Below are 24,942 nucleotides of genomic sequence, written 5' to 3' on the forward strand. Positions count from 1 at the left end.
CCCCCGTTCCGCAGATGAGCAAACAGAAGGTCACGCAGCGGCTGCAGCTGGTCCCAGCTTGTCCGTAAAGACCCTTTCCTGAGGAGGCCCCTGCACAGACCCAGACCCGGGCCGGGGCGTGTGGGGAATGAGCTCTTACCCGATAGGCCGCCTTGAGCCCCCCGTTGTCGGCGATGTTCTCCCCCAGCGTGTGCCGGCCGTTCACGGGCTCCCCATTCACACTGTAGTTGCCATATTGCTCCACCATGCACTCTGTCTGCTGCTTGAAAGCCTCCACGGACGAGTTCTTCCACCAGGGCCGAAGGTTCCCGTCCTTGTCATACTCTCGTCCTGTGGGTTCCGAGGGAAGCGTCAGGTCAAGGGGGAGGAGGGGGGAGGAGGCAGGGCTCACTGCGCCGCTCCGCCCATCTCTCCTCCCCCATCTCTCCTCCCGGTGAGAAGTGGCCCGCCCATCCTCCCTCTGGACCCACCCGCCCATTCCCCTCCCCCCCAGGGTCTACCCAGCAGCACCGGGGAGATGATGCTGGCCTAGGTGCCAGAGGAGCTGGGAGAATGAGCCAGGCAGTTGGGGGCTGGGTGGGGGAGAGAGGATGGAGGAACGTGATGTGGGTGAAGAAGGGTCAGCACATTCACGGTTCGGTGTTACTGGATTCATCCTCAAGGCTGACTGAGGGCCTCGGACCCCCGTCCCACCTCCTCCTTCTTGGCCTTGGGGTCCCCAAGGCAGGAGGGAATGAAGATTCTCGATGTTTTGGTGAGGAGGCGAATGACTTCAACTCCTTTGATGGCAGTTGGCCCAGAGAAGTCTCTGGAGTGCTGGAGAAATGTGAGCTCCCTGCTGACTACTAACACCCACTCCTGAGTACGGGACACCTTCCAGGAACCCCCTGTGTCTGACACAGTCCCCAGAATCACCACACGAGGCTGCAATCATCATGCCCATTTTACAGACAAGGATGAGGAGGCGTGGAGAAAGGACAGGACTCGTTCAAGTTCATTCAAGGGGCAGGGGCAGGGCCAGGGCCAGGATTGAACCCAAATCCATCTGTCTCCAGACCTTTGGAAGTGACAAGAGCAAAGCAGAGGCAGTGGGGCCAGGAGCCAATGTGCCCCGTCTGAAGGGGACCCCAGGAAGCCGTACCTTGATCATCAAAAGCATGAGTCAGCTCGTGGCCCACGACAACACCAATGCCACCGAAGTTTAAGGCCCTGGAGAGGGGGACACAAAGGTGAGGGTGACGCCCCCAAGGGGACATCACTTCCTGGGTCTAGAGACAAAGCAGGGTCCCGTGGGCTCTGTGGGGATGTGGCCACAGCCTGAGCCTCCAGCAAACCCCTAAGGGTAGTCAGAGGCTGGGCAAATGGGCTGTGGTCCGCCTGTAGCCCCTGAAGGCCAAGCACTGTGCTAGACGCTTCACCGAACTGCACTGTCCTCTTTGGTCACCTCAGAAGAGTTTGGTATTAGTGATCGACTGGATAAGCAAACCAAGACTGGGAACGGTTCAATCACTTTACCCAAGGGCCCCGCAGTCAGCAAAGAGCAGACCTGGGATTCAAACCCAGGGCCTTTCTCAGACTGTGCTCTCACACTTTCCACCCCCACACCCCAGCTGTGACTGCTCTAAAACACCACTAGGGGGGCTTTCCCCTAAGAGAGGGCACCTGACTTCATGACATGCCCCCAAGCTCCCACTGTGCAGGGGCTTCTGGACCCCGGAGACCCCTGGAGGGAAGCGCAGGGAGTGAGGACGCTGTTCTCTCTGTAATTTCTGAGAGCCCCAAGCTCTCTGGGCCAGTGGGACAAAAAGCCCTCAGGGAGACTGGCTGGCTCGTGGTCAGCTGCGGGCCCCAGGGCCGGGCTGAGTGTCCACGGAGGGCTGGGGGAAGGAGATGGGGTCGAGCAACTCAAGCATCCTACTTGGGCGAGGAGCGGGTGTAGAACGGCGCCTGTAGGATCCCAGCAGGAAACACAATCTCATTCTTGGTGGGCGAGTAGTAGGCATTCACCATGGGTGGGGTCATGCTCCACCTGCATGCAAACACACGAGAAAGCTCAGGCCCAGTTGGTGGGGAGGCAAGTGGGGTTAGCCCATCTGGCAGGTGCCAAGGGCCTGAACCCCAGCCCCAAGGGCACACAAAGACAAGGACATCTTTAGCAGCAGTGTTTTTGAGGGTGATAACCAGAAAACACCCATGTGTCTTCAAAGAAAGGGATCAGTTAAATCCGATGTCACACCACAGAGTGGAACAGTCAGGTGCTTATGAAGAACCAGAAAGGTCACTGCTGCCGATCGGTTCTCAAAGTATGGACTGTGGACACCTGGAGGGGTCCTCAAGTCCCTTTCAGGGGGTCTGCGAGGCCAAAACTATCTTCCATAATAATACTAAGACATGATTTGTCTTTTCCACCGTGGTGACGTTTGCCCTGACGGTGGAAAAGCAATGGTGGGTGGCGCTGCCAGAGCCCATGAGTGAATCAAGGTAGGGGCCCGGGTTGTTCCAGTGGTCCCCGCCTGCCTCACCAGGAAAAACAAACCCATCTCACTGAGGAACATCGCTGAGGAAGTAGCACGAGTTCTTCATGTTTTTTTGTTTTATTTATTTAAGTCATCTCCACACCCAACGTGGGGCTCGAACTCATGATCCCGAGATCAAGAGTCGCGTGCTCTACTGATTGAGCCAGCCAGCGCCCCACGATTACCTAATGTCATTAAATCTAGACCCTTGAGTAGGAGTGTCTTGATATTCGGTGTGACCAGATGGGAAGTCCACACGAGCACTTGTGCGTTTCTCATGGGACCCCGTTTGTACTTGTGAGGATGACTGGCCAACTGGCATTTCAGACTTGGCAGACATCTGGTATCCGGGAGACATCTTGAAAATGAAGTGAGTTTATCACCTCAAGGAAAACAACTGACATCATCTGTCGCCAGTGATAAAAATTCAAGGTTTAAAAAAACTTCGGGGGCGCCTGGCTGGCTCGGATGGTAGAGCATGCGAGTCTTGATCTCTGGCTTGTGAGTTCAAGCCCACACTGGGCATAGAGCTTACTTAAAAAAAGAAGAAGAAAAAAATTTTTTAAAGAAATTAAAAAATTACGGGCGCCTGGGTGACTCAGTTAGTTAAGCGTCTGACTTTGGCTCAGGTCATGATCTCAGTGTCCTGGGATCGAGCCCCGGCTTTGGGCTCCCCGCTCATCAGGGAATCTGCTTCTCCCTCTCCGTCTGTCTCTGCCCCTCCCCCTGCTCTCTCTGTCTTTCTCAAATATATAAGTAAAATCTTTAAAATCTTTAAAAATATTTTAAAAATTAAAAAAACTTTGAAGTTTCAAGGAAAATTAATTAATTAATTAGTAAATTAATCAGTAAAATTAATTACAAGAACTTGTATCAGTCACCATAAACTTGATAGCTTCCAAACACTGAAAGACTTTTTCTTTATTTAAATTCAATTAGCTAACATATAGTACATCATTAGTTTCAGATGTAGAGTTCAATAATTTATCAGTTGCTAAAGACTTCTCTCAGGAGGTCAACAGTGATATGAACAAAGGTGGATTTTTTTGGATATGGTATAATGAAAATGTCACTATTTAGAGGTATATAAAAGTCAGCAAGCCTTGTTCCAAATGACCAACGCATGATGTTACAAATCATGGCTGGGTAAAAGATCCATTCAAAGTGCAAGACAGACTGACAGACTTTAGTGTAACAGTGCAGGAAAAGTTCACGGCTATGGGTTCAGGTTCCACAGTGCAACTAACCTTTAAGAAATTATGACTTGCTGAGTTTTGGTGCAGTTATCAATGAAGGATGTGCACAAGTAGAGAAAAGGTTACTAAAGCATCCCTCCCTTTTCCAACTTCATATCTGCATGAGACTAGGTTTTCATCTGGGGGCAGAGGGGCGGAGGGAAAGGGAGGGAATTTTTTTTTTTAAGACTTATTATTTTAGAGAGAGAGAGAGAGCACGAATGTGTGCACGCATGCAGGGGGGAGCGGCAGAAGGAGAGGTAGAGAGAGAATCTCAAGCAGACTCCTGCTGAGCATGGAGCCCAACAGGGGGCTCAATCCCTCGACCCTGAGATCACGACCGGAGCTGAAATCAAGAGTTGGACGCTTAACCAAGCTGAGCCACCCAGGCGCCCTGAGAGAGAATCTTAAGCAGGTTCCACAACTAGTGCAGAGCCTGATGAGGGGCTCGATCTCATAACCATAAGAACATGACCTGAACCGGAATCAAAAGTCAGATGCTTAACCGACTGAGCCACCCAGGAACCCCTAGATTTTCTTTATACATTTTGAAACAATATATTGCAATAAATTGAACATAGAAGCAAATATGAGAATTCAGGTGTCTTCTATTAAGCCAGATATTAAAGAAACATGCAAAAAGTAAAATAATACTTTTTTTCTCACTAAACTTTTTTTTTTTTTTAAGATTTTATTTATTTATTTGACAGAGAGAGACACGGCGAGAGAGGGAACACAAGCAGGGGGAGTGGGAGAGGGAGAAGCAGGCTTCCTGCTGAGCGGGGAGCCCGATGCAGAGCTCCATCCCAGGACCCTGGGATCATGACCTGAGCCGAAGGCAGACGCTTAATGACTGAGCCACCCAGACGCCCCTAAAAAAGTTATTTTTCATAAAATTTACATTAAATTGATATAATCTCCATACACAAAGAGACTCTTTGGGGTCCAATAATTTTTCAAGAGTGTAAAAGGGGGTGCCTGGCTGGCTCAGCTGGAAGAGCATATGACTCACAGGGTTGTGAGTTCGAGCCCCACGTTGGATGCAGAGATTACCTAAATAAATAAAACTAAAAAAAAAAAAAAAAAAAAGAGTATAGAAGGGACCCTGATGGTAGAAACATTTGCCCACTCAATAATTTTTCTGGTGTGGAGGGGAAGGCCAGTGATGGGTGGAGTGAGACAGAAAGGACATATTCTCCAAGAGCTTATTAGACAGTCACTCTGTCTCTTCCAGGTGAGCCTTGAAGAGATGTGTTGTGGGGTACTGAAGCCATGGGAAGATAGAAATCGAAAACATCATATATATATTCAAATAATCATGGCTCCATACATTAATGGGCAGGAGGCAGAATTTATTTATTTTTTAAAAGATTTTTATTTATTTATTAGAGAGAGAGAGAAAGAGAGCATGAGCAGGGGGGAGGGGCAGAGGGTAAGAGAGAAGCCGATTCTCAGCTGGGCAGGGACCCTGACGCGGGCCTTCATCCCAGGACTCTGAGATGACCTGGGGCTCAATCCCAGGACCTAGATCATGACCTGAGCCAAAGGCAGATGCCTAACCCGATGGAGCTGCCCGGGCGCCCCCAGGAGGCAGAATTTAAATGAAAACTTTTAAGCTAAATTAAGAGACTTCAGATAAATTCGGAACCTTGTGGCAGTACCTGTACCATATTCTGGAGATAAAAAACCGCCTTCGGTGCATTTAGGGGAGGGGGTTCCTCTGTAGGAGACAGGAATCTTAAGAGGAAACAGAGATGTTCAAACTCTTATTGACCACGAGGGGGCGCCAGAAGCAAAGAGAATTCTTGCTTCCCCCTTTTGGTAAGATTTATTCTGCAAAATGTTTTAGGCGTGGGGGGAGCTTATTTTGAGAGGTAGAGCTGGGCTGACAACATATGAGTTTTCCGAGGAGACTGCTCAAAAAATGACAGAAACCAGGGCTCATTCCAGATTATTTTAAGAAGGTGTGAGGTCCAGGAAGAAGCTGTATTTTAAAAAAACTTCCCCCAGGGGGCGCCTTGGTGGCCTAGTGGGTTGAGCCTCCAACTCCCGGTTTTGGCTTGGGTCTGATCTCAGGGTGATGGGATCGAGCCCCATCGCGGGCTCCGTGCTCAGTGCAGAGTCTGCTTGAGAGTCTCCCTCTCACTCCACTCGTTCTCTCTCTCAAATAAATAAATAAATCTTAAAAAATACCAAACAAACAAAAAACCCTCCCCAGAGGGTGCTGACGTGCAGCAAGGTTTGGGAACCACAGCTGTTGGGGGCCCATTTGGAATCTCCGCTAGCTGAGGGCCTCCTAGCGCTCACACCTGACTGTCAACACGGCTCCTCCCGTCTTCTCTGCGAATAAGGAGGCAGACGTTCCCAGTGCTGAAGTGGGAGACGCCAGGCTACTCTGCCCACCAGCGGGGCGCCGGGGGCACACAGAGCCAGGCCGGTCCCAGCTCCTGGCTGGGCACAGTTCCTCGGTCCCTGGTTTCTTCATCTGAAGAGTGGGAGAGCGACGGTGCCCACTCCTCAGATGGCGCTTGTGACCGTTATGTCTGGCATCTGCATGCGTGTGAGAGAAGCACGCTCGGCCCAGAGCACCCCTGTGTTCCGGGCGCCAGTGCCCTCCCAGCAAGGCCCCGGGGACTCACTGGTCTCTGTTGGGAGCTTTCCTCAGCTGGTCGGCAGTGACCCTCCAGGAGAAGTTAAAAAACCTCATGGCGTTCTCAAAGTAGAGGTCCGGGACTGCGGTGTACTGGCCAAGAGGAAGCAGAGGTTCGGGATGAGAGCGCGCCCGGGCTGGGAGGCCCCTCGGCTCCTCACACGCAGACCCCTTCTTCTAAAGCCGAGGAAGCTCAAACCCCACAAGGTTAAGGGACTGGTCCACAGGTCAGAGGCCGGAACGGAAGGCTCAGGACCGCAGGCTTGGGTTCTTGCCGTGGCCCTGAACTTGCTGGGGCCTGGCACCCTCTCCCGTTCAAGGACACACTGAGAGCTTCACGGGGCTGCTCGGCACACACCAGTGTCACAGGCCCGCAGCAGTGCCTGGGCCTTAGACAGCAGATCTCTCCAGCGCTGTCCGACAGGACTTTCTGTGATGATGGATGTGTTCTCTGCCTGTTACCCAGTATGGCAGAAGCCAGCCACACGTGGCTACTGAGCATTTCAAATGTGGCTGGTGTGACTGTTAAATTTAGATTTTAACTAATTAAACAGCAGTGGTCAGTAGCTACCACACTGGATAGCACACGAATCAAGCTGGGGTCTAGCTCTGAAATGTCAGGGGACAGGCATCACCGCACGCCTTCCTCAGCACTCAGCCCAGCCTTTCGGCTCTTTTCAGGGGCATGGTTCTCCCTCAGATCCACTCCAGAGCTTTCTGGCTTCTCGTCAGAGCTCTGGTAAAATGCTGGGCCCTTGGGGACAGGACTCTGATCCTGTGGGCTGTGCCTGCGCTGTCCCCAGGAGTCTCCGGGTCTTGTGTCGTGACACCCCGGAGCATCTTAAATTATCCTCGAGGAAAAAGGCTGCGGAATGAGTCAGTCCTGTATTCTCGGAAGTAATTTTAATATTCTTAGGTTTTAAATAGAGTCATGATGAGGGGTTATTATAATTGCAAAAATGCCTGAATTTCACAAATTTCAATCACAAGAAGATATAAAACTATCTTTCAGGGCAGAAGCACAATCCGTTTATGGGGATGACCTGCCGAAAGTTCTAACCACCAGGAACATATCAAGTACCCTTGTTGCCTCAATTAAGCTTAAACGCGCATTTGGGATTCACGCCTCCTTTTTCCCATTAGCATTTGGAGGTCCAAATGAGGTCCAGGTTTCTCTGGGAAGGTGGGGGAAGACCCTGGGCAGAGGAGGCAATCTGGGGGGCCAGGAAGGAAGAGGTGGTATGAGGGGCTCCATTTCTCACTCTGCCTCCTGCTGTTTTAGGGGCCTTCATTCTGTCTGTCCCTCCTAGGGTCTGCTCACCTCCATTATTTCCCCCCATTAAATGGTGCGTGCAGCAGGGCACATGGCACCGTTTGGTCCTGACTGCTGGGCACCGACAGTGGCTCTGGGAGGGGAGGGGCCTCCAGCAGGCCCAGGAGAGAAGGGGCACAGAACAGCCCCCTCACGCCTGGTCCATCCCCACACCCCACACCGACGTATCTGGAGACGCCTTGACAGTCAAGGTACCTCTCGCATCCCACCCGGACCCAGCCTGCTTCTGCTCTTCCCCAGGTGGGGACCTCAGGGACATTCGGGAATGCAAGGGGGCAGGGCGGGAGCCACTCACGTCATTGAACACTTTGTCGAGCTCCTTGGGGTCCATGATAAAGTTGGGGTAGCCGATCATGTTGTAGATTGCGTCTGCCTGGACAGGAAAGACACAGAGGACACTGAGTGCCCAGCGGGCCTGGCTGGGCTCAGGCTCTGGGCCAAAAGGAAATGGGCAGGTCCTCCCCCTCGGGGCTTCTGCATCTCTTCCTGGAAAGATCCCCTTCTTGCCTGACTTCTACTTACCCTTTGGGTCTCTGTTTCCCTCCTGAGGGAAGCCTTTGCTGGCCGCCACCCGCTGGACTATATCAGATCCTTCTTTCTCCGTTAGACATGTCACAGCTCCCTGCATTTTTCCCTCACACTCAACATGGCTTATTTTTATATTGTCATTAATGCAATCGTGTGTTCAAGGCTGTCCCTCCACCCTGCTGGAATATTCACCCCCCAAGGCAGGACAGCATCCCTGCTGTGCTCACCAGATGTGACTGGTCTCGCTTCAGGCACCCCCTCCATCTGTGGGTGCGGCCCTCTAGGTGGGAAGCCTCAGCCACCCCTTCCAGCACTGGGCCAGCCTCACCTTTTCCTTGGCTGATCTCCGAGTGTCTTCATCCATCCACTTCAGGGTGCTCAGGCTTTCCTCAAATGCCTTCTTAATCTCTAGTATTATCTCGCTGGCCTGAGGAGACAGAAGCTTAACAGTGAGGTCTGGGCACTGGATGGGCATCCCATGCGGAAGGAGGCCAGAGTCTAAACTCAGGAATCAGCTCAAAGCTTCAGGCTCCTCAGGGCCCAGAACACTTGAGTCCTGCAAAACAAGACTGGACTTCCATAAACAGAGCATCAACACCACAGAAACTGAGGACAAGGAGTGCTGGAAAAGTCTCTCCTCTGCAGGACTTTTTCAGAGCCTTTATTGCATAACACGAACTTCGATCCTTCTGGAGAGTGTAAAATTCATAGCCTTTCTCAGACTTACTGGATCACAGGATCCCTTTTCGATGGAATGGGCTTTAAAATCTAGAAAACCTGAGTTCTGACAAGCAGTTTCAGGCAGGAGATGAACAGCTGTTCTTGAGGTCAATAACGTCAGAGGCAGACTCAGAGCCCAAAGATTCTAGAGCAGAGGAAGGAAGTCACACAGCAGAAAGAGTAGATGTGCTGATGGCCAACAGAACTAGACAAAGATTCTGTATCAGTCACTCACAGGAGAGTCGCGTAAGGAAAGTGAGTCTTTGTTTGCTAACGTCTGACTGCAGATAATACCTACATAATTAAAATTAGTAATAAAAACTGTAACAAAAATATAATAGCTACCATTTGCCGAGCTCTTGTTTCCTGCCAGGTGTTCTCTGTGTGTAGCATTTCTTTTCTTTTCAAAGATTTTATTTATTTATTTGACAGAGAGAAAGAGAGCGAGCACAAGCAGGGGGAGCGGCAGGCAGAGGGAGAGGGAGAAGCAGGCTCCCCGCCGAGCGGGGAGCCCGATGCAGGGCACAATCCCAGGACCCTGGGATCATGACCTGAGCCAAAGGCAGACGCTCAACCAACTGAGCCACCCAGGCCCAGGCACTCCATGTGTAGCATTTCATTTCCTGTCCTGCTACAGGATGGACAGCCCCGCTTCCAAGTCAACAGCAAAGGGAGAAAACTGTCCCAAATCACCCAACCAGGAGGTGATGGACCCAGGATCTGAACTGGGGCCTGGCTGTCTTCGTGCACCTGGCCATGATGTTCCTCTGCCTGTCCAGACACGGGGTTACCCCCTGGGCTAAGAAAGATGTCACCCGTTAGGGCAGAGCTGCTCTGCCAACAGGATGTCGCTGGGCCCTTCGTTTTCCTCGGGGGTGGAGGAGGAGATGGCAGGAGTGGCCTTGCAACCTTAGTGATAATGTGGCTTAAGTGCCCAGCACTCAGTGATAATAGCTCACAGCAGTCAGGGCTTTAGAAAACAGGACCTTTGGGCGAAGGCTGGAGCCCTGGCCTGGAGTAGGAAAGGTCCAGAGCAGCCCGGAGCGTGGGCAGCCAAGTTCACGAGGGGCTAATGCAGGTGCGCCGTCACAAGGGGAGGTACTCACTATGCTCTTGCTGTCCTCGGCAAAGGTCGCTTTGACAAACATGGGGCCCAGGGCAAAGCCCAAGTTGTTCTCCGTGTCGCTCACGCAGAACTTCCACCGAGGAAGACAGGTCTGGGAACACAAGGGAGAGGGGTTACTGGGCCCCGTCCTTCTTCCCAACCCCTGTCCATCTGGGAGGAAGCAGCCAACAGCTGGGGCCCGTGCTTCCTTCCAGAACCTCAGGGAGACTTTTCTGATGCAGTGGGGGAAGTTATTTTAGGCACTGGACCAAGAGGCCACAGAATATTGCTCATCGCCGCCATCTACTATTTCCTGAATGCCAGCCTCTATGCGCAGCACTTCACGAATGGTGTCTCACCGGGCCATCAAAATGATCCTGGAAGGCAGGGCCGTGGGCCTTGCCAGATGAGGACACAGACAGACACTCAGCAAGGGGAAGTCACCGGTCCAGGGCCCCCCGGCGAGCGGGGGGTGTGGCAGTGATGAGACTCTGACATGCCTGACTGCACACCCCACGCCCCCACCCTACCCTACCCTACTCCCTGGGGGAGGCGGCGGATCCTGGTGTCAAAGACTTGAGAAGTTACCTTGTCTACCCTCGGGCAACAGGAAACCCATCCCAGAAGGCCAGGACCCAAACCCCATTGAAAGCGTCCCAGAGGAAGGGGCTGAGATGTCGTGGTCACCCGTGGTCTCGCCCACCAGCCCGCCCGACACCTCTGCGGAGCTGGAAGCGGGCACCCTGCGGGCTGCAGCCTCATGGAGCGGGGCTCCGGGAAGCGCACCCACGCGGGTTCCTGCCCCCCCCTCCCCCGGCTCCCCTGCCCTCCGTCACCACCAGGGGTGGCCCTGCTCCCGGAAATCCCTAAATCCCTGGAAATCCCTAAATCCCTCGTGGGGCCTCCTGACCCCGAAGAACAGGTGGTAAAAACCACCAGGCTCAGGGCGGCCTGCTTCAGAACAGTTTTCCAACTGAAAACAACCAAATGCCCACCAACAGGCGGCTGGATAAACAAAATGTGGTATTTTTATACAACAGCACACTACTTGGCAACAAGAAGGAGTGAATTACCGATACACACAACATGGTTGAATTTCACAGCCATTAGCTGAGAAGCCAGACGCACAAGAGCACACGGCGCATAATCCCGCCCCCGCCCAGCCACACCCACCCGGGGACCTTCTGCTCCTAGGACGCTGGATGAACGCGTGACAGGAGTGTCTCTATCTGGAGTGGGCTGTCAGTTTTGTGGGTGATCTCCTTTGTCCAGGGGAACACATTTCCTTTGTCCACTGAACTGGGTACTTAGTGTATACTGCACATTTTACAGTATGTAAATTACACCTTAGCTAAAGAAATTTCTTCCATGAAAGAAGGGAAGGAAATAAAGGGCATCTCAGCCTTCCCTAAGTTTAGCAGCCCAATTCTTTTAAGCTCTCCCACCCATGTGTCCGTTTAGACGCCCTCCCCTCCCCACAACCTGCCCACATCTGGCTGAGGCTGCCCACGCAGGAGGTCAGGACTGGGGGACCTTGAACTCACGGGCTCTGTGGGTGTCCCAGGCCCTGATGGCTGAGTCAGGAGCCGAGTCTCGCTGCCTTCTCAGGAGAGCTTTTGCATAAGCCCACTCACTCACTCATTCATTCATTCGTTTGTTCGTTCATTCATTCACATGTCCAGTGCCTTCTGGAGAGTTGCTCTGCACCTGGATTATGCTAGGTGTTTGGAACCTAGAGACAAATTGGCCATGGGCCTTGCCCTTGAGGGGCTCAGTGGAAACACTGAGAACACCCAGTGGGAGAGACAGACACATAATAACAGCAATGGTAGCAGTGACAGTAGTTCGTGCTTGCTGAGTGTTTACCGGGTGCGGGCCCTAACCCATATAATCCTCCTAATAACCCCATAAAGCAGGTACCCCCTGTGCTCCTGTCTGCAGATAAAGAACATAGCTTGGAGTGCTTTAGCCTTTGGGACAGACTTTTGGGGATCCCTTCGTGTAATCCCAGACAACCCCCGGACAGTAGGTTAGGGATTAGTTACTCCTTTTTACACTTGGGAAGACTGAGCCCTCTGCTCCAATGAAGTGATTTGCCTAAGGTTGTGTGGTTAGAAGAACCATTTCAAACACAGATCTTCTGACCCAAAGTTCTGTGCTGTTTCCTTAAACCATGCACGGGGCACATAGGGACTCAGGCCCATAGCCCCCCGCCTCTAGGGTCTCCTAATTGCCCTTGCTTCTGCCAAGGCCTCCCTGCCAACTCCCACGGCCTCCCACTGGTTAGAGCAGCACCCCTGCACTCTGATCTTGGCCCAGGGAAGCTCGCTCGCTCGCTCGCCCTATCTATCTATCTATTACAGGAAAATATATGTAAGATTTACCATTCTAACTCTTTGAAGTGTATAGGTCAGTGGTGGTAGGCATATTCACACTGCTGTGCAACCAATCTCTAGAACTTTTCATCTTGCAAGTGTGAACCTCCATACCTACTAAACAACTCCCCATGCCTGCCTCCCTGCCCCCACCCCCCACCCCCTGCAACCACCAGGAAGCTCAATGTTTATCTTCTCGATCCTACAGAGCAGAGGCTGAGTGGGGTAGGGCTCCTGTGGGGGCTGTGGAACCAGACGTCCTGGGATTGAAACCACACTCCCCACTTAAGAGCTGTGTGAATTTGAACAAGGCCCTTCCCTTCACAGAGCCTCGGTTTCTTCATCTATAAAATGGGATGATGATAATAGCCCCTAACATAGAGCTGTTATGGAAACTTGCTGACATAATGCCTATAAAAGGCAAACATCTAATAATAATACCTTTTATTATCATCATCATCATTAGTGAGTGGCTGAAAGTGCCGAGTAGTCATGGTCATCCAGAGCTGGGTTTGAATTTGAGCTTGGCTGCCTCCTTGCTAGGTGACCTGGGAAGCCCTTCGCTGCCCGGAGCCTGTTTGCCCGTCTGCACCCGGGTGGGTAAGCAAAGAGGCAGGTGCACACTCCACACACAGCAGTGTCTCTGTAACTACCATCCCGGGTCCTGCTCACACTCCCCCCGTACAAAGTCCCCTGGGAGGCCATGTGCTCCAGAGGACAGAGTCCATGCCTTGTCATGTCTGTGACCCAGGGCTCACCTGGGCCCAGCCCACGGTGGGTGCAGGGGGAGCAGGAAGGCAGGCGGCTCTCGTGGCTGAGGCCCCGTGGTGCCCTCAGAAGCCGCTTTTATTCCCAGCCACACTCTCCCTCAGTCCCCTTCCTGCCACAGGTGGGTGTACATGGGGATGGGACAGAAAAGGGGAACTCTTCGCGGGATGGACCCCGGGACCGGAGGCAGGAGCCCACATCCTATCATTCTCTGCCAGTCTTTATCTGGCTCTGTCCCCGCCACTGGACTCTGGGAAGGGCCACAGGGGCAGGGGCAGGCTAGGGCCAGCTCTGCCTGTCCCCTGGGGTCTGGCTAGCTGCCATTCTGGGTGGGGCAGGGTGCACTGGGCGGGCTTGGCACCCCTGCCTCCACTGCTCTCCTGCTGGGGCACCCCCCTGGGGCCCTGACTTGGTGTGTCCCATCAGCACATCTGAGGACCTCTTGCAGGGGTGTGGACCCTTGGGGCACAGACCCCACCTCACTTGTCTCCGTGTTCCCACACGGGACTCCTGTCCTGTCTGTTGGCTGCACGAATGAGAGGGGACAGTCACCTTCTTGGAGAAAGAGTGAAGTGGCCCGGGAGCTTCCTATCTGGGGTGGGGTCCTGAGGGAGGGAGTGAGGGTCCTGGAGCCCTGGGACCTCTGGAAGAATGGACTGCCAGGGGTCATGGTGGGGGCATCTGAAGGAGAGTGGAGACCACCTGGTCAGTCTAAGAGGGTAACAGCCGGGAGCATCTGTGCAGTCTTACCATGAACCAGGGGCTACACCAAGGGTTTTGTGTTTATGGGGAAGGAGCAGTATGACTGGGGGTCCCCTGTATAAAACAGGGGTGATGATCACATCCAGCTCACAGGGATATGAAGATCATATGAGTTAGAGGAAAGTGTTTATTATCAACATCATTGAAAAGGGGTTGGAAGAGAGAGAACAGAAGGCACCTTTTGCTGTAAAGAAGCTAAATCTCTAAGATTCCTCTTTTTTTAAAAAATTTAAGTAACCTCTACACCCAACTTGGGGTTCAAACTCATGACCCCGAGATGCATGCTCTTCCAACTGAGCCAGCCAGGTGCCCCTCTAAGACTCCTCTTTACCCAGTAAGACCCAGCGTAATCATTTCCTTCTGGAAGCTTCTGTCCACCTCCAACTAGCTTAGATCTAGCCCTTGTGCCCAGGGACATCCGAGTGGACCCCTTCAGAGGCCCTCTCCATTCTCTGCCTACCCTCTACCTCCCTCACAAGTTCCACAGCTCTGGGGGACATCGAGGTCGCAAGAGCCTCCAACCCAGGGCCTGGCACACAGTAGGTGCTCAGCAGGTGAAAGGGAATGCACTGGAACAGGCTCACCTTCTTGGTCCCATACATGACTTCCATGAACTTCTCGTCGGCATCCTGAAAGCGCTGATCAAGGAAGGAACTTGTCTTCCGTACCAGGTTCCAGATCATGTAGTTGTTTAGCAGGCTGGGGCAAGAGGAGATCAGACAGCTCAGAAGGGCCCAGAGCGGGGAAGCATCACAGCACTTCCCAGGCTGACCTTTAGGGGGCGCTCAAACCTGGCCTTTGGATCGCAGGCTCTTCCCTCCCCTCCCCTGCCCCAGTTTGATGGGTTACTGCTCACTAAGCACATAGAATGTCAGCTCTTCAAGGCAGAGCCTGGGTCCTCTCTGAACACCACTCGGTGCCTAGTGCAGTGACTTGTGTTTGTCACATAGCTGCCTCTTCTCTGGGAGCCGTGAGGCAGCATGGAGACTGGGGTGTGCTACTGGGCTGGAGCAGGGAGGAGCTCCGAGATGTCCCAGCCAGAAGGCCAGAGATGGGGGAGGGGCTCAGAACAGGAGGGGCAGGAAAGTGAGCTCACTGCCCCCTCCCCTCAGGGCCCAGAGAATCATCCGTGCCTATTGCTACCTTTGCAAGGAAATCACCTTAGCACCAAGAGGTGCTCACAACAGTGAACATCTAGCCTCGAACTGGAACCAACCTAAATGTGTGACAGTAGGGGTAGGAGTGAGTCCATAATCACACGTATACTTGATGGAAGGATGCAGAGCCACGCGGAATGAGGTCCACAGGGAGTGCGGGGTAACATGGGGAAAATGCTTTTGATGAAGGTCAAGGGAAAAGCAGAGTACCCATGTGGTCACAAGGATGGGGACAAAAAGGACCCACGTATTAGAAAATTCACCTCCCTCTCTCTCTCTCTCTCACACACACACACACACACACACATATACACTTTCTCTTCTTTACAAACACACACATACACACCCCATAGAATCAACAGTAGTGTCTGGGTAATACTAATTTTTTCCTATTTTGTCTGTAGTTTTCAAAAACCTCCACAACAAATCTTTAAAATTATTTAAAAAATCATAAATAGTACCTACAAATATCAGTGAACATCGAGCCCCATTCCATGTCATTCCCTCACTTGGTTCTCACATCCTCACAGGGTAGGTGCTATTTCCATCCCCAGTTTATGACAGGAGCCTGAACCCGAGAAAGGGCGAGAGACTTGCCCAAGGCTACAGAGCTGGTGGGCGGAGGGGCTGGGATCCGAACGGGCTGCCTCTCCCCAGGGCCCAGTCCCCTGAGTCAGTCTGTCCCCCGGCTGCCCCTGCCCGTCTGGCCCCGAGAAGAGCAGGGCGGTGTGGGACCCCAAGGGCTGGCTGCGAGAGGCGGGGTGCCAGGCCACTGGCTGTCCCTTACCATTTGTCCGTGTTGTTGATGAGGGTGGACACCTGCCCCAGGTACTCCTTGTCGTAGACAACAATGGGCTCGGACTCATTGATCTCCACGGGGTAGAAGATGGTGTTGAGAAAGGGCAGCCAGCTGATGGCGGGCGCCAAGGCCTGGAAAGGAAGAGACAGGGTGACTGCAGCTGAGCTGCCTCCAGGGTGCTCTTCCCTAGAAGGCGCCATCGTGCCTCCAAAGAGCTGGGCACCGACAGGGCACCGGGCACTGGGCAGATACCACACTCAGGCTGCCTGGCTTCCATCAGAGATGCTGGAGACAGAACTCTAAGGAGCCAAACACCAACTCCAACTTGCAATGGAGCTGGGACGGAACACAGGGGACACGGGGATGGCAACAGTAGCTGCCCGTTCATCAAGCCCTCCTGTGCCAGACGCCATTGCAAAGGACTCCCACGTCTTCTCTGAGTTGGACCTCAGGACAGGCCTAGGTGGTAGGTACCATTATCCCCACTTTAGGGATGAAGAAACTGAGTCCAGACAGGCCTATAATGGAAAACTGTGGAGCATCTGGAGCCAAACTGCCTGGGTTCATATTCCAGCTCTCTTACTTATTCGCTGTGTAACCTTGAGTAAGTGGATGAACCTCTCTGTGCCTCGGGGTGACATCTGAAAAGTGGTTGCCTCATCATAATAGAACTCACCTCGGAGGCTTGGTGTAAGGATTAAACCGGTTAATGCTGTCTGTTCTACTCAGCATGTCCTTCTGTAATATCAATTAGCTTCTATGCGATTTAGTCTATATGACTGCTAAATTCAAGAACGACAGCGGTATAAAGTGTCAACGCTTGGGTCCACAGGTAATTTTTCTCAGGCATGGGATCTGAAAAAGCAAGCTCACAAGGACAACCTTCAGCAAGAAAGGAAAAGCCCTCAGCTCAGCTGATGCACAGGAAGCTGGTCAACTCCATTTTTAAAAATAAGATTTTATTTATTTATTTATGGGGGGGAGAGGCAGAGAGAGGGAGGGGGAGAGAGAATCCTAAGCAGACTCAGCGCTGAGCTCGTGAAGCCCGATGCAGGGCTCGATCTCCTGACCCTCAGATCATGACCTGAGCCAAAATCAAGAGTCGGATGCTTAACTGACTGAGCCACCCAGATGTCCCTGGTCAGCTCTATTTTAAGATAATTTAAAACGAGCGCCTGCCAACAGAGCTCGCCCCCCCCAAAGAGGCACTGGCGGGCTTGGGGTACCTCGCAGCTTGGAACAGCTAGCTTGCTCTCGGCCCACCTAATGGCGGCCCCACTGCCCAGGGCTCATCTGTCTGCAGAGCCTCTGTGTCCACAGCCAGACTTTCCCCTTCCCACCGGGCAGCCTCCACTCATGCTGAGCTCTCTCTCCAGGTTCCAATTATTGCTTTGATTACAAACTTGCACAACTTTTGGGTTTAATTGTGGTAAGACACACAAACATACAATGTACCCTCTTAACCATTTTTAAGTGCCCAGTCCAGTCCTTAAGTACGTTTACACTCTTGTGCAACCACCACCACCATCCATCTCCAGATTTCATCCTGCAAAATGGAAACTTACACCTATTAAACAATAATCTCTCCAGCTCCCTCCCCTGAGCCCCCAGGAAGCATTATTCTCCTTTTTGTCTCTGTGAATTTGATGGCTCTAGCTACCTCATATAAATGGAACCATACAGTGTTTGTCTTTTTGTAAGTGGCTTATTTCACTGAGCATCATGTCCTTAAAGTTGCCCAACTTTTGAATCTAATTGTGAGCGTTTGTACAATTAACGAGAGCTTCATAAACTGCAGATGACCGGAACTCTAAGTCCTGTTTTTCCCATATGTCTTGTTATTTTTAGTAAATTTCTTGTCCTGTGATTCTCCAGAATGCAGTGTTTTCCGAACTACACACACTGTGTGATACAGCAGAAGTGCTTATCTGCATCAGTCACTTAAATGGTATCTGCTACGTAACAACCACTCAATCCTCAATCGATATTAGCTATTGTCATCATTCTCAAGGTCTCCCAACAGTGGGTCTGGGTTGAACGATTCCAAATTCTGTTCTCTATTCCCTTGAGAAAGGGCAAAACGGAAGACAAAGGCAGTGAGAGACACATTAGACATGGCTTTCAGATGGTAAGATCGATCAATAATGTAAAATCAGGGCGCCTGGGTGGCTCAGTTGGTTAAGCGACTGCCTTCGGCTCAGGTCATGATCCTGGAGTCCCTGGATCGAGTCCCACATCAGGCTCCCTGCTCGGCAGGGAGTCTGCTTCTCCCTCTGACCCTCCCGACCCTCCCCCCTCTCATGTGCTCTCTCTCTCAGTCTCTCTCTCTCAAATAAATAAATAAAATCTTTAAAAAAAAAAATGTAAAATCAAACCATAACATCAGATGAATCTATAACCTGCTGGTAAATCCCTATGATGTCCTCAGTGAGAGCAGTCATAAAACCCTCCACTTACCAGATACTGACTCCGCAGATGAGCTAAGGTGACCCTTCCTGAGGTCGCATAGTTAACCAGTGACTGGGCGTGTCTAATAGCCAGGCTCACCTACCTCTCCGGTTTCAAAGGGCAGCTCAGCTGCTAGGGAGCAAGGACCTCAGAGGACAGAGGAGGGCAGCTCCCACAGGCAGTGACATGCTGGCTCTTGGTGGGGCCGGGGGTGGGGGGGTGTTTGTGTTCACACCGTGACCCACCGCAAACTACCCACACGGCTGGGCAGAGCAGAGCCCAGTGGGCCCGGCACATCCCGGCCTGCCCGGCAGTAAGATGACCCAAGTGAGTCTCGGAGCGAGAAGACTTGGATCAGAGTCCCCACCATGAACCAGTTCTGGGAGCTCGAGCCATTCTGGAGCCTTTCCCTGAGACGGGGACGATAATTCTCCGGCCCCCACCCCCCACGGTCGGCTGCTCTGGACCTCGTGGGGATGGCCTGCTCATCCAACGTGAGCTGCCTCTCTCCCTACCCTAGCCTGTCCATTTGCTCTCTCCTCCTGGCAGGAGCCCCTCAGGCAGGTCAACCTCTGGGGCTTCTCCATAACATTTCCAGGGCTGCAAAACGGGGGGGCGGGGGTCCAGGTGAGATAGTCAAATGGGGCTTGGCACGGAGAGACACCTGCTTGCATGACCGGCTAGCAAAGGCACCTGGGAAATTCACCAAGTTTACAGAATGCCGTTGTTTATGCATTTAATGAGAGCTTTACAAACTGCAGGCGACTGGAACTCTCCGATCAGGGCACAGCCATCAGGGGGTGATAAATCCCTGTGTACTTAACAGCCTGTTTCTTTAGGCAGAACAGGTGTTCTGTGCAGGTAAACTCCCACAACCCCAGATAAGGTGCGTGTTGAATACCAGAATGTTCACATTTTCAATCTTGCTTTAGTGAACGCCTAACTTAGACATGTGTGCCTCGATCTGTCTCCATGGAAATGGCTGTTTTAACTGACCAGGACATTCTCCTTGTGACTCAAATCCTTTGGGGCACACCAGTCGGCTCTATTTTCCAGACCTGCAGCCAAAGGGTACTGCTGGTCACCAACCAACCAGCTCAAGTAGGCTTGCAAATAAGAGAAAAGAAAGATGCTATCAGACTTTATCTCAGCTGGAGAATTTAGAGCAGAGAATAGGGCTCATTCCCAAACAACTTCTGATGTGGAAGGTCCTAGAGAGGAAAGAGAAGGTCCTCAGGCCCCTCCAGAGAAGCAACAGAAGGATGTTTGATTCAGGGCTCTGAATTCAGACTCTGCTGAGGGCTAGCCTTGAACCACTCTGTATTCTGGTGGGGCTAGCCATACTGTGAAGGCTGCTGCACCTTTCCTAGAGTCACTTGGGGTATAGGAAGAGAACAAATTTCGAGATACCAGGGAACAGCAAGATAGTCTCTGTCCTAGGTTAGAAGGAATCAAATAAGGTTAAGTGCTGAAGACGTGGGCAGGCATCACCACCAACAAAGGAATAATACTAATGATTACTATAATACGTTTGAATTGTGCATGTCAGTTTATAAAATGAAGTCCCAGGTAGAGATTCTTTTGGAGGACAGGGATCCAGGACTTAATCTTTAGATGTTAGACATAATTTTTTATATCTACATATCTACATATGCCCAGTTCCTCTGGGAGACACTTCATAGTTTCCAACTTGTTCTCAAAGAACCCTGTGGCCAGAGTAAAGAACCACTGCCCCTTATGGGGACAGGGGCTGCCCCTCATCTGTCTCTGCGTTCTGGAACACAGCAGGTGTGAAGGAGCGAGCAAAGCCCCATTTTACAAGGAAGGAAGTCGAGGTGCGAAGAGGGGGGTCGTGTGACTTGCCCAGGGTCACACAGCTCATTGTGGGGCTGGGCCAGAACAGTCTTCTGACCCCAAGCCCAGGGCTTGTCCCTCCGCTAATGTCTTCCCCACCCTGGCAGCTCTGCAGCAGGGAGGGAGGAGGGAAAGGGAAAAGCCATGTGACAGGGTGCCCAGGGGTCGAAGGTGGAAGCCACGCCGGGGCGGAGATGCTCAGGGCTACCGTGTCTTCTCTGCCACTCTTGGGGTAGTCAGCCGGCACCATGGCCCCTGGGGGCGGGCGGCTGGGCGGCCGCGGGGGCCCTTCCTGGGAGAAGCAGGCGGCTCGAGCAAACCAAACTGCATCGCACAAACAGCATCTCCTCCAACTGCTGGGCCTCAGGGCGGAAAAACAGTGCCAGATGGCAGCCAATGGTCTGCTGATCTCTGTAACAACCACACAGCACCGCTCACCCCGATGCCAACTTCTCTGGGGACCTCAGGGGCAGCTGACACCCACAAGCGGCCCTCTTGCCCTTAGCACCAGCTCTGCCTGGGCTGCCGCTCCACCTGGGACAGCTGGCCAGCCTGGCGACTGCTTACCCACTCATCAGACTCCCCTTCCCTGGCTCCGTCCTATCCCTGTCCTACGGCCCTCCTTTCCCAAAGCACTCAGCAATGAGTCTGGGATTGTCTGCTCATTGGTGTGCCTCCCTAGCCTGGAAGTACCTCCAGAGCGAGGCCCGAGGGTGGCCCCATATATACCTGTCAGGGGGAGGGATGGACGGAGAAAAAGCGTAGGGACCCTAGGTGTTCTTCCTGAAAGGAGAAGAAATGAGCCAACTCAAATGGATGGGCAGGACCTGGCTGGTCAAGGAAGAGCAGGAGGGAGGAGACATGTTGGTGGAACCCCAACACAAGTGGGACACAAGAGGCCTATCATCCTCCCCAGCGGGGAAGCAGGCCTCCCCAGGCATTCCCAGGCAATGGCAGGAAACGGGAAGACTGGTCAAGGTCACTCTGCTGATTCCTCTGTGATCCTGGGGACCTGGGCTAAGACCAGACACCGACACACGGTGAACTGGAAAGATGGAACTGGCAGGGGAGCACCTCAACTCACCACCTGCAAGTCCCAAGGAGCCACCAGGGGGCAGCCTTTGGCTTTGGCAGAGGGGCCACTGGCTTCACCGTTGGGTTACACCCAGTGACAGGGAGCAACCCCATTACACCTCCGGGAGGTTGCCAGGGGCCATGGTCAAGAGCAGAGATCCCATGAGCCAAGCCTGAGTCCAATGTCCAGCTCCCCTGATACTCAGGGAGCCTCAGGGCCTTGAACATGTCACTCAACCTCCTGTTTTGGAAAAGGGAGAAGTGACTACAGAACCCACCCCTCACAGCTATTGTTTGCTGTGCACCGGGCTCAATGTGACTGGGGCTGGGGCTTGAGACTGGAAATGCCCAATCAGTGTGAGCGATTATCATCGTGATAGAGCCTCCCCGGGTAAATGCTGTTACGGAAAAGCTGTGTGGCCTCCAGCAGGTAACTGAATCTCTCTGAGCCTCAGTTTTCCCATCTGCAAACTGGGCTAACAACCATCCCTGCTTCATAGGGTTGTTCCGAGGATCTGACGAAGTGGGTACAAAAACCCCAGCCCAGTGCCCTATGTCCTGAAGCCCTGGGCCTGTCCCGGGCTCCATGTTACCTGCAGTTCGGCCGCGGTCACTTTGTGGTAGATGAGCTCCTCGTCCCGGCGCTTCTCTTGGGGGATGGTGATGTTGGCCAGCGCCGTCTCAAAGTCCAGGATCTGTTGCATCTGGGGCCGGATGGCGTCCTCGTCCCCTCCCCCGAGCAGCTTGCCCAGCTGGACCATGTAGTTGAGGTACCCCGTCAGCACCTGTGGGCCCGGCACCCACTCTTTGTCAGTGCTGCCACCCACGGCCTACTGGACAAGGGTGGCGGGCGGGGCAGGGCCGGCCCAGCGCAGGAAGCCACTGCCAACCCACTGCAGGGGTGGTCCTGGCTCTAGCACTCAGGACAAGGCCCACACGTCCCCGGCAGGTGGGTCCCTGTGGTCCCGGCCCACACCCCATCTCGGATGCTCGGCACGTGAAAGTTACCAACAGACGATCTTTCAGTTCTTAGAACACATTGTTTCTGAGCTGCGCTTCTCTGCTGTGTCCCCAGATCTGAATTAGGCTGCCGTGTTCAACTTTCTCAGCTCACCCTTGAGCTGTCACAATGGGTCACTATGCCTCTTACTGGGTGGTTAGTTAGTTAACGTCCCCCTCCCCTGCTAGACTCCAAGCCCCGTGGCGCGGGGACCATGCCCGTCTTAGTCACAACTATCCCCCCAGCAGTGGGCACCGAGCAGGTACCTGCTCAGTACAAGGGGGCAGATAGTGCAGGGAGAGACGATGAACCTCAGGAGAGGTTTCCCCGGGGCATCATGAGACGCATGGGTTTCAGAGTTAGCGGGTCCCGACAAGAATCTCAGCCTCACCACTGTGGGACCTTGAGTGGGTCACTTGGCGTCTCTGAGCCTTGCTCTCTCTCTTCTGTAAAAGGCAAGGTAAAGATAATGCCCACGTGGCAGATGAGGTGAACGAGGTTCAGAGATGTTCTGTACCTGAAGGCTTACCGGGAGGGCCAGAGGTGAGTATATAAGAGGCCTGGCACCCACAAATGACAGCGGCCATTACTGTTGTCTTGCTCTGACACCTGTCCCTGCCTCTTGTGCCCACGACGCCTGAATGTGAAACAGCCAGCCGGAGGTGGGGGGGGTCCCCTCCCCTGCCAGGGACTGCCCAGCACCCACCAGGTAAGTGACACCTCTGTGCAACTCCAGCTTTGAAGACCCACACAGGTGTGGGCACTGAGGGGACATCAACGGGGTAAAACGTCGTGGGGTGTGGGCTGGGAGCCACTGCCTCTGAATCACACTCACCTTCTCATTTTCAGTTTTGTTCAGGTAATAGTCCCTTGAGGGTAAGCCCAGGCCGGACTGGTCCACCTGGAGAGAGGAAGACAGGAGTGAGGGGGCGCTCCTGTCACACGTGTACACGGTCCACTGTGGGGACAGCCGGTACATGGCAATGCGGGACCAGCCTGGCCCCAGCAGAAGCAGAAGCTGGTTGCGGAGGCCCCAGGGTGGGGACAGGCACATGTCTGGCTGCATACCTGCCCAAGCACAGGGATTCTGGGCCCTTCCGAAGGGTCCGAGCCACCCTCCTCACTAAGCCCCTCCTAGGCTTGGCACCGTGCCTCCACTTAACAAAACAGTTCCCAAGATGGTGCAGTGGTTAAGAGCTACTCACACCCGGCATAGCCTTAGTCAAGTTACTGAAGCTTTCTGATCTTCCGGTTCTTTCTCTGGAAAATTGGGGAACTAGAATCTCACCCTCAGAGCTAGAACGAGGATTCAAGGAGACATTGCCAGGAGAGGATGTGCTGAGGGTCTGGCAGGTAGGGGAGGGTCAATTCCTGACTAGCAACTTAGCAGAGCCTTGTGGCCACACCCTGGTGCTTCTACAGTTCCTGTGATTGGTAAGGAAATTGCGGCTCAGAGAGGTGGAGGCACTTGTCCGAGGTCACGCGATGAGGGAGACACAGCGCTGGGTGGGAACCTCAGCCCAGCCTGGGCTCCTGGCTTCTGCATCTGAGGCTGGGCAGTCGGGGGCTTCCCTGGGCGTGCCGACACAAAGTAGGGCAGGCTCTGGCCGGAAGAGACGGACTCAGAGCCATTCCCAGCAGAGCCACAGAGGCCGGGGGCTGAGGCTGGGGGACCAGGAGGTGGCTTTAGCTGTGTCTAGGAGTTGACATCACTCTTGGGGCCCACAGTGACCAATCAGAATCCCGGAGATGCACCTGTGCCTTGGTGACCGCCCCACCCCCCCCCGCTCCCCATCCCACCCCCAAAAATGGTGGCCTGCCCTTTCATGACTTCTCGCCTATAAACATCTCATGGTTCAGAGACTCCAGAAATAACCAAGGCTCAGAAACCAGGAGCCTGTCACCCAGGGCAAGTCTGCCCCTACTCTGGCACTTGCAAAACTCAAAACAGGTCATGAGGGGAAACTCAAAACATGCCCATTCCTCTTCCTAGGGTTCCAGGCCGGCTCACCTGGATCACGTTGCTGTTGGAATTCTTGGAGTCAGCACTGACATAGACAGAGAAGAAGGGGGAGGTGCGGTAGTGAGAGGTGACCACCTGCAGAGTGTCCTGGAAGTTGTCTTTGTCCCAGGGCCCGGTGATGTTCCAGCCCCCTAGCTGTGGGGAGGGAGAGGGAACAGCGAGGTGATGAGGTGGCAGGGAGACCCCAGCGTGAATTCTGCTCCTGCCACTGACCGGCTCTGTGACCCTGGAGCGGTCATCTGACCTCTCTGAGTCTCAAGAGCAAATGAAAGGGATGGTCTTCATTAGAGTTTCTGACCAGCACACAGGAGACGCTGCCTGGAGCGAGACCGATCCTGAATAAGCAAGCCAAGGAATCCACGTAGCAGCGGCTCTTGGGGATGGGATGGGAAGGAGACTTTTCCCGCACCCTGTTCACCGGTCGCATGCTGAATCACGTGATATGATTTCTATTAAAGCATAAATCAACTGTGCTTATGGGAGCACCATATTTTTTTAAAAACGTTGATAAGAGGGCGCCTGGGTGGCTCAGTCGGTGAAGCGTCTGCCTTCGGCTCAGGTCATGATCCCAGGGTCCTGGGACTGAGTCCTGAAT

At 53.3% G+C, this 24,942-nt stretch overlaps 1 protein-coding gene across 2 annotated transcripts in view; it reads right to left on the reverse strand.

Moving 5' to 3' along the window:
- Positions 1-24,942, reverse strand: part of ECE1 (endothelin converting enzyme 1) — a 58,590-nt gene that overhangs the window by 4,901 nt on the left and 28,747 nt on the right. For both annotated transcript variants that reach the window (XM_021684102.1, XM_021684101.1), the window contains 12 exons: positions 24,336-24,482; positions 23,160-23,225; positions 21,918-22,109; positions 15,937-16,079; positions 14,577-14,691; positions 10,089-10,199; positions 8,591-8,689; positions 8,030-8,107; positions 6,391-6,494; positions 1,919-2,029; positions 1,142-1,209; positions 140-330 (listed from right to left, as the gene is read on the reverse strand). In XM_021684102.1, coding sequence (XP_021539777.1) covers positions 140-330; positions 1,142-1,209; positions 1,919-2,029; positions 6,391-6,494; positions 8,030-8,107; positions 8,591-8,689; positions 10,089-10,199; positions 14,577-14,691; positions 15,937-16,079; positions 21,918-22,109; positions 23,160-23,225; positions 24,336-24,482 — 1,425 coding nt within the window. The remainder of the gene's footprint in view (positions 1-139; positions 331-1,141; positions 1,210-1,918; positions 2,030-6,390; positions 6,495-8,029; positions 8,108-8,590; positions 8,690-10,088; positions 10,200-14,576; positions 14,692-15,936; positions 16,080-21,917; positions 22,110-23,159; positions 23,226-24,335; positions 24,483-24,942) is intronic.

This window comes from Neomonachus schauinslandi, chromosome 4 (assembly GCF_002201575.2).
Source record: "Neomonachus schauinslandi chromosome 4, ASM220157v2, whole genome shotgun sequence".
NCBI classification, from domain to species: Eukaryota; Metazoa; Chordata; class Mammalia; order Carnivora; family Phocidae; genus Neomonachus; species Neomonachus schauinslandi.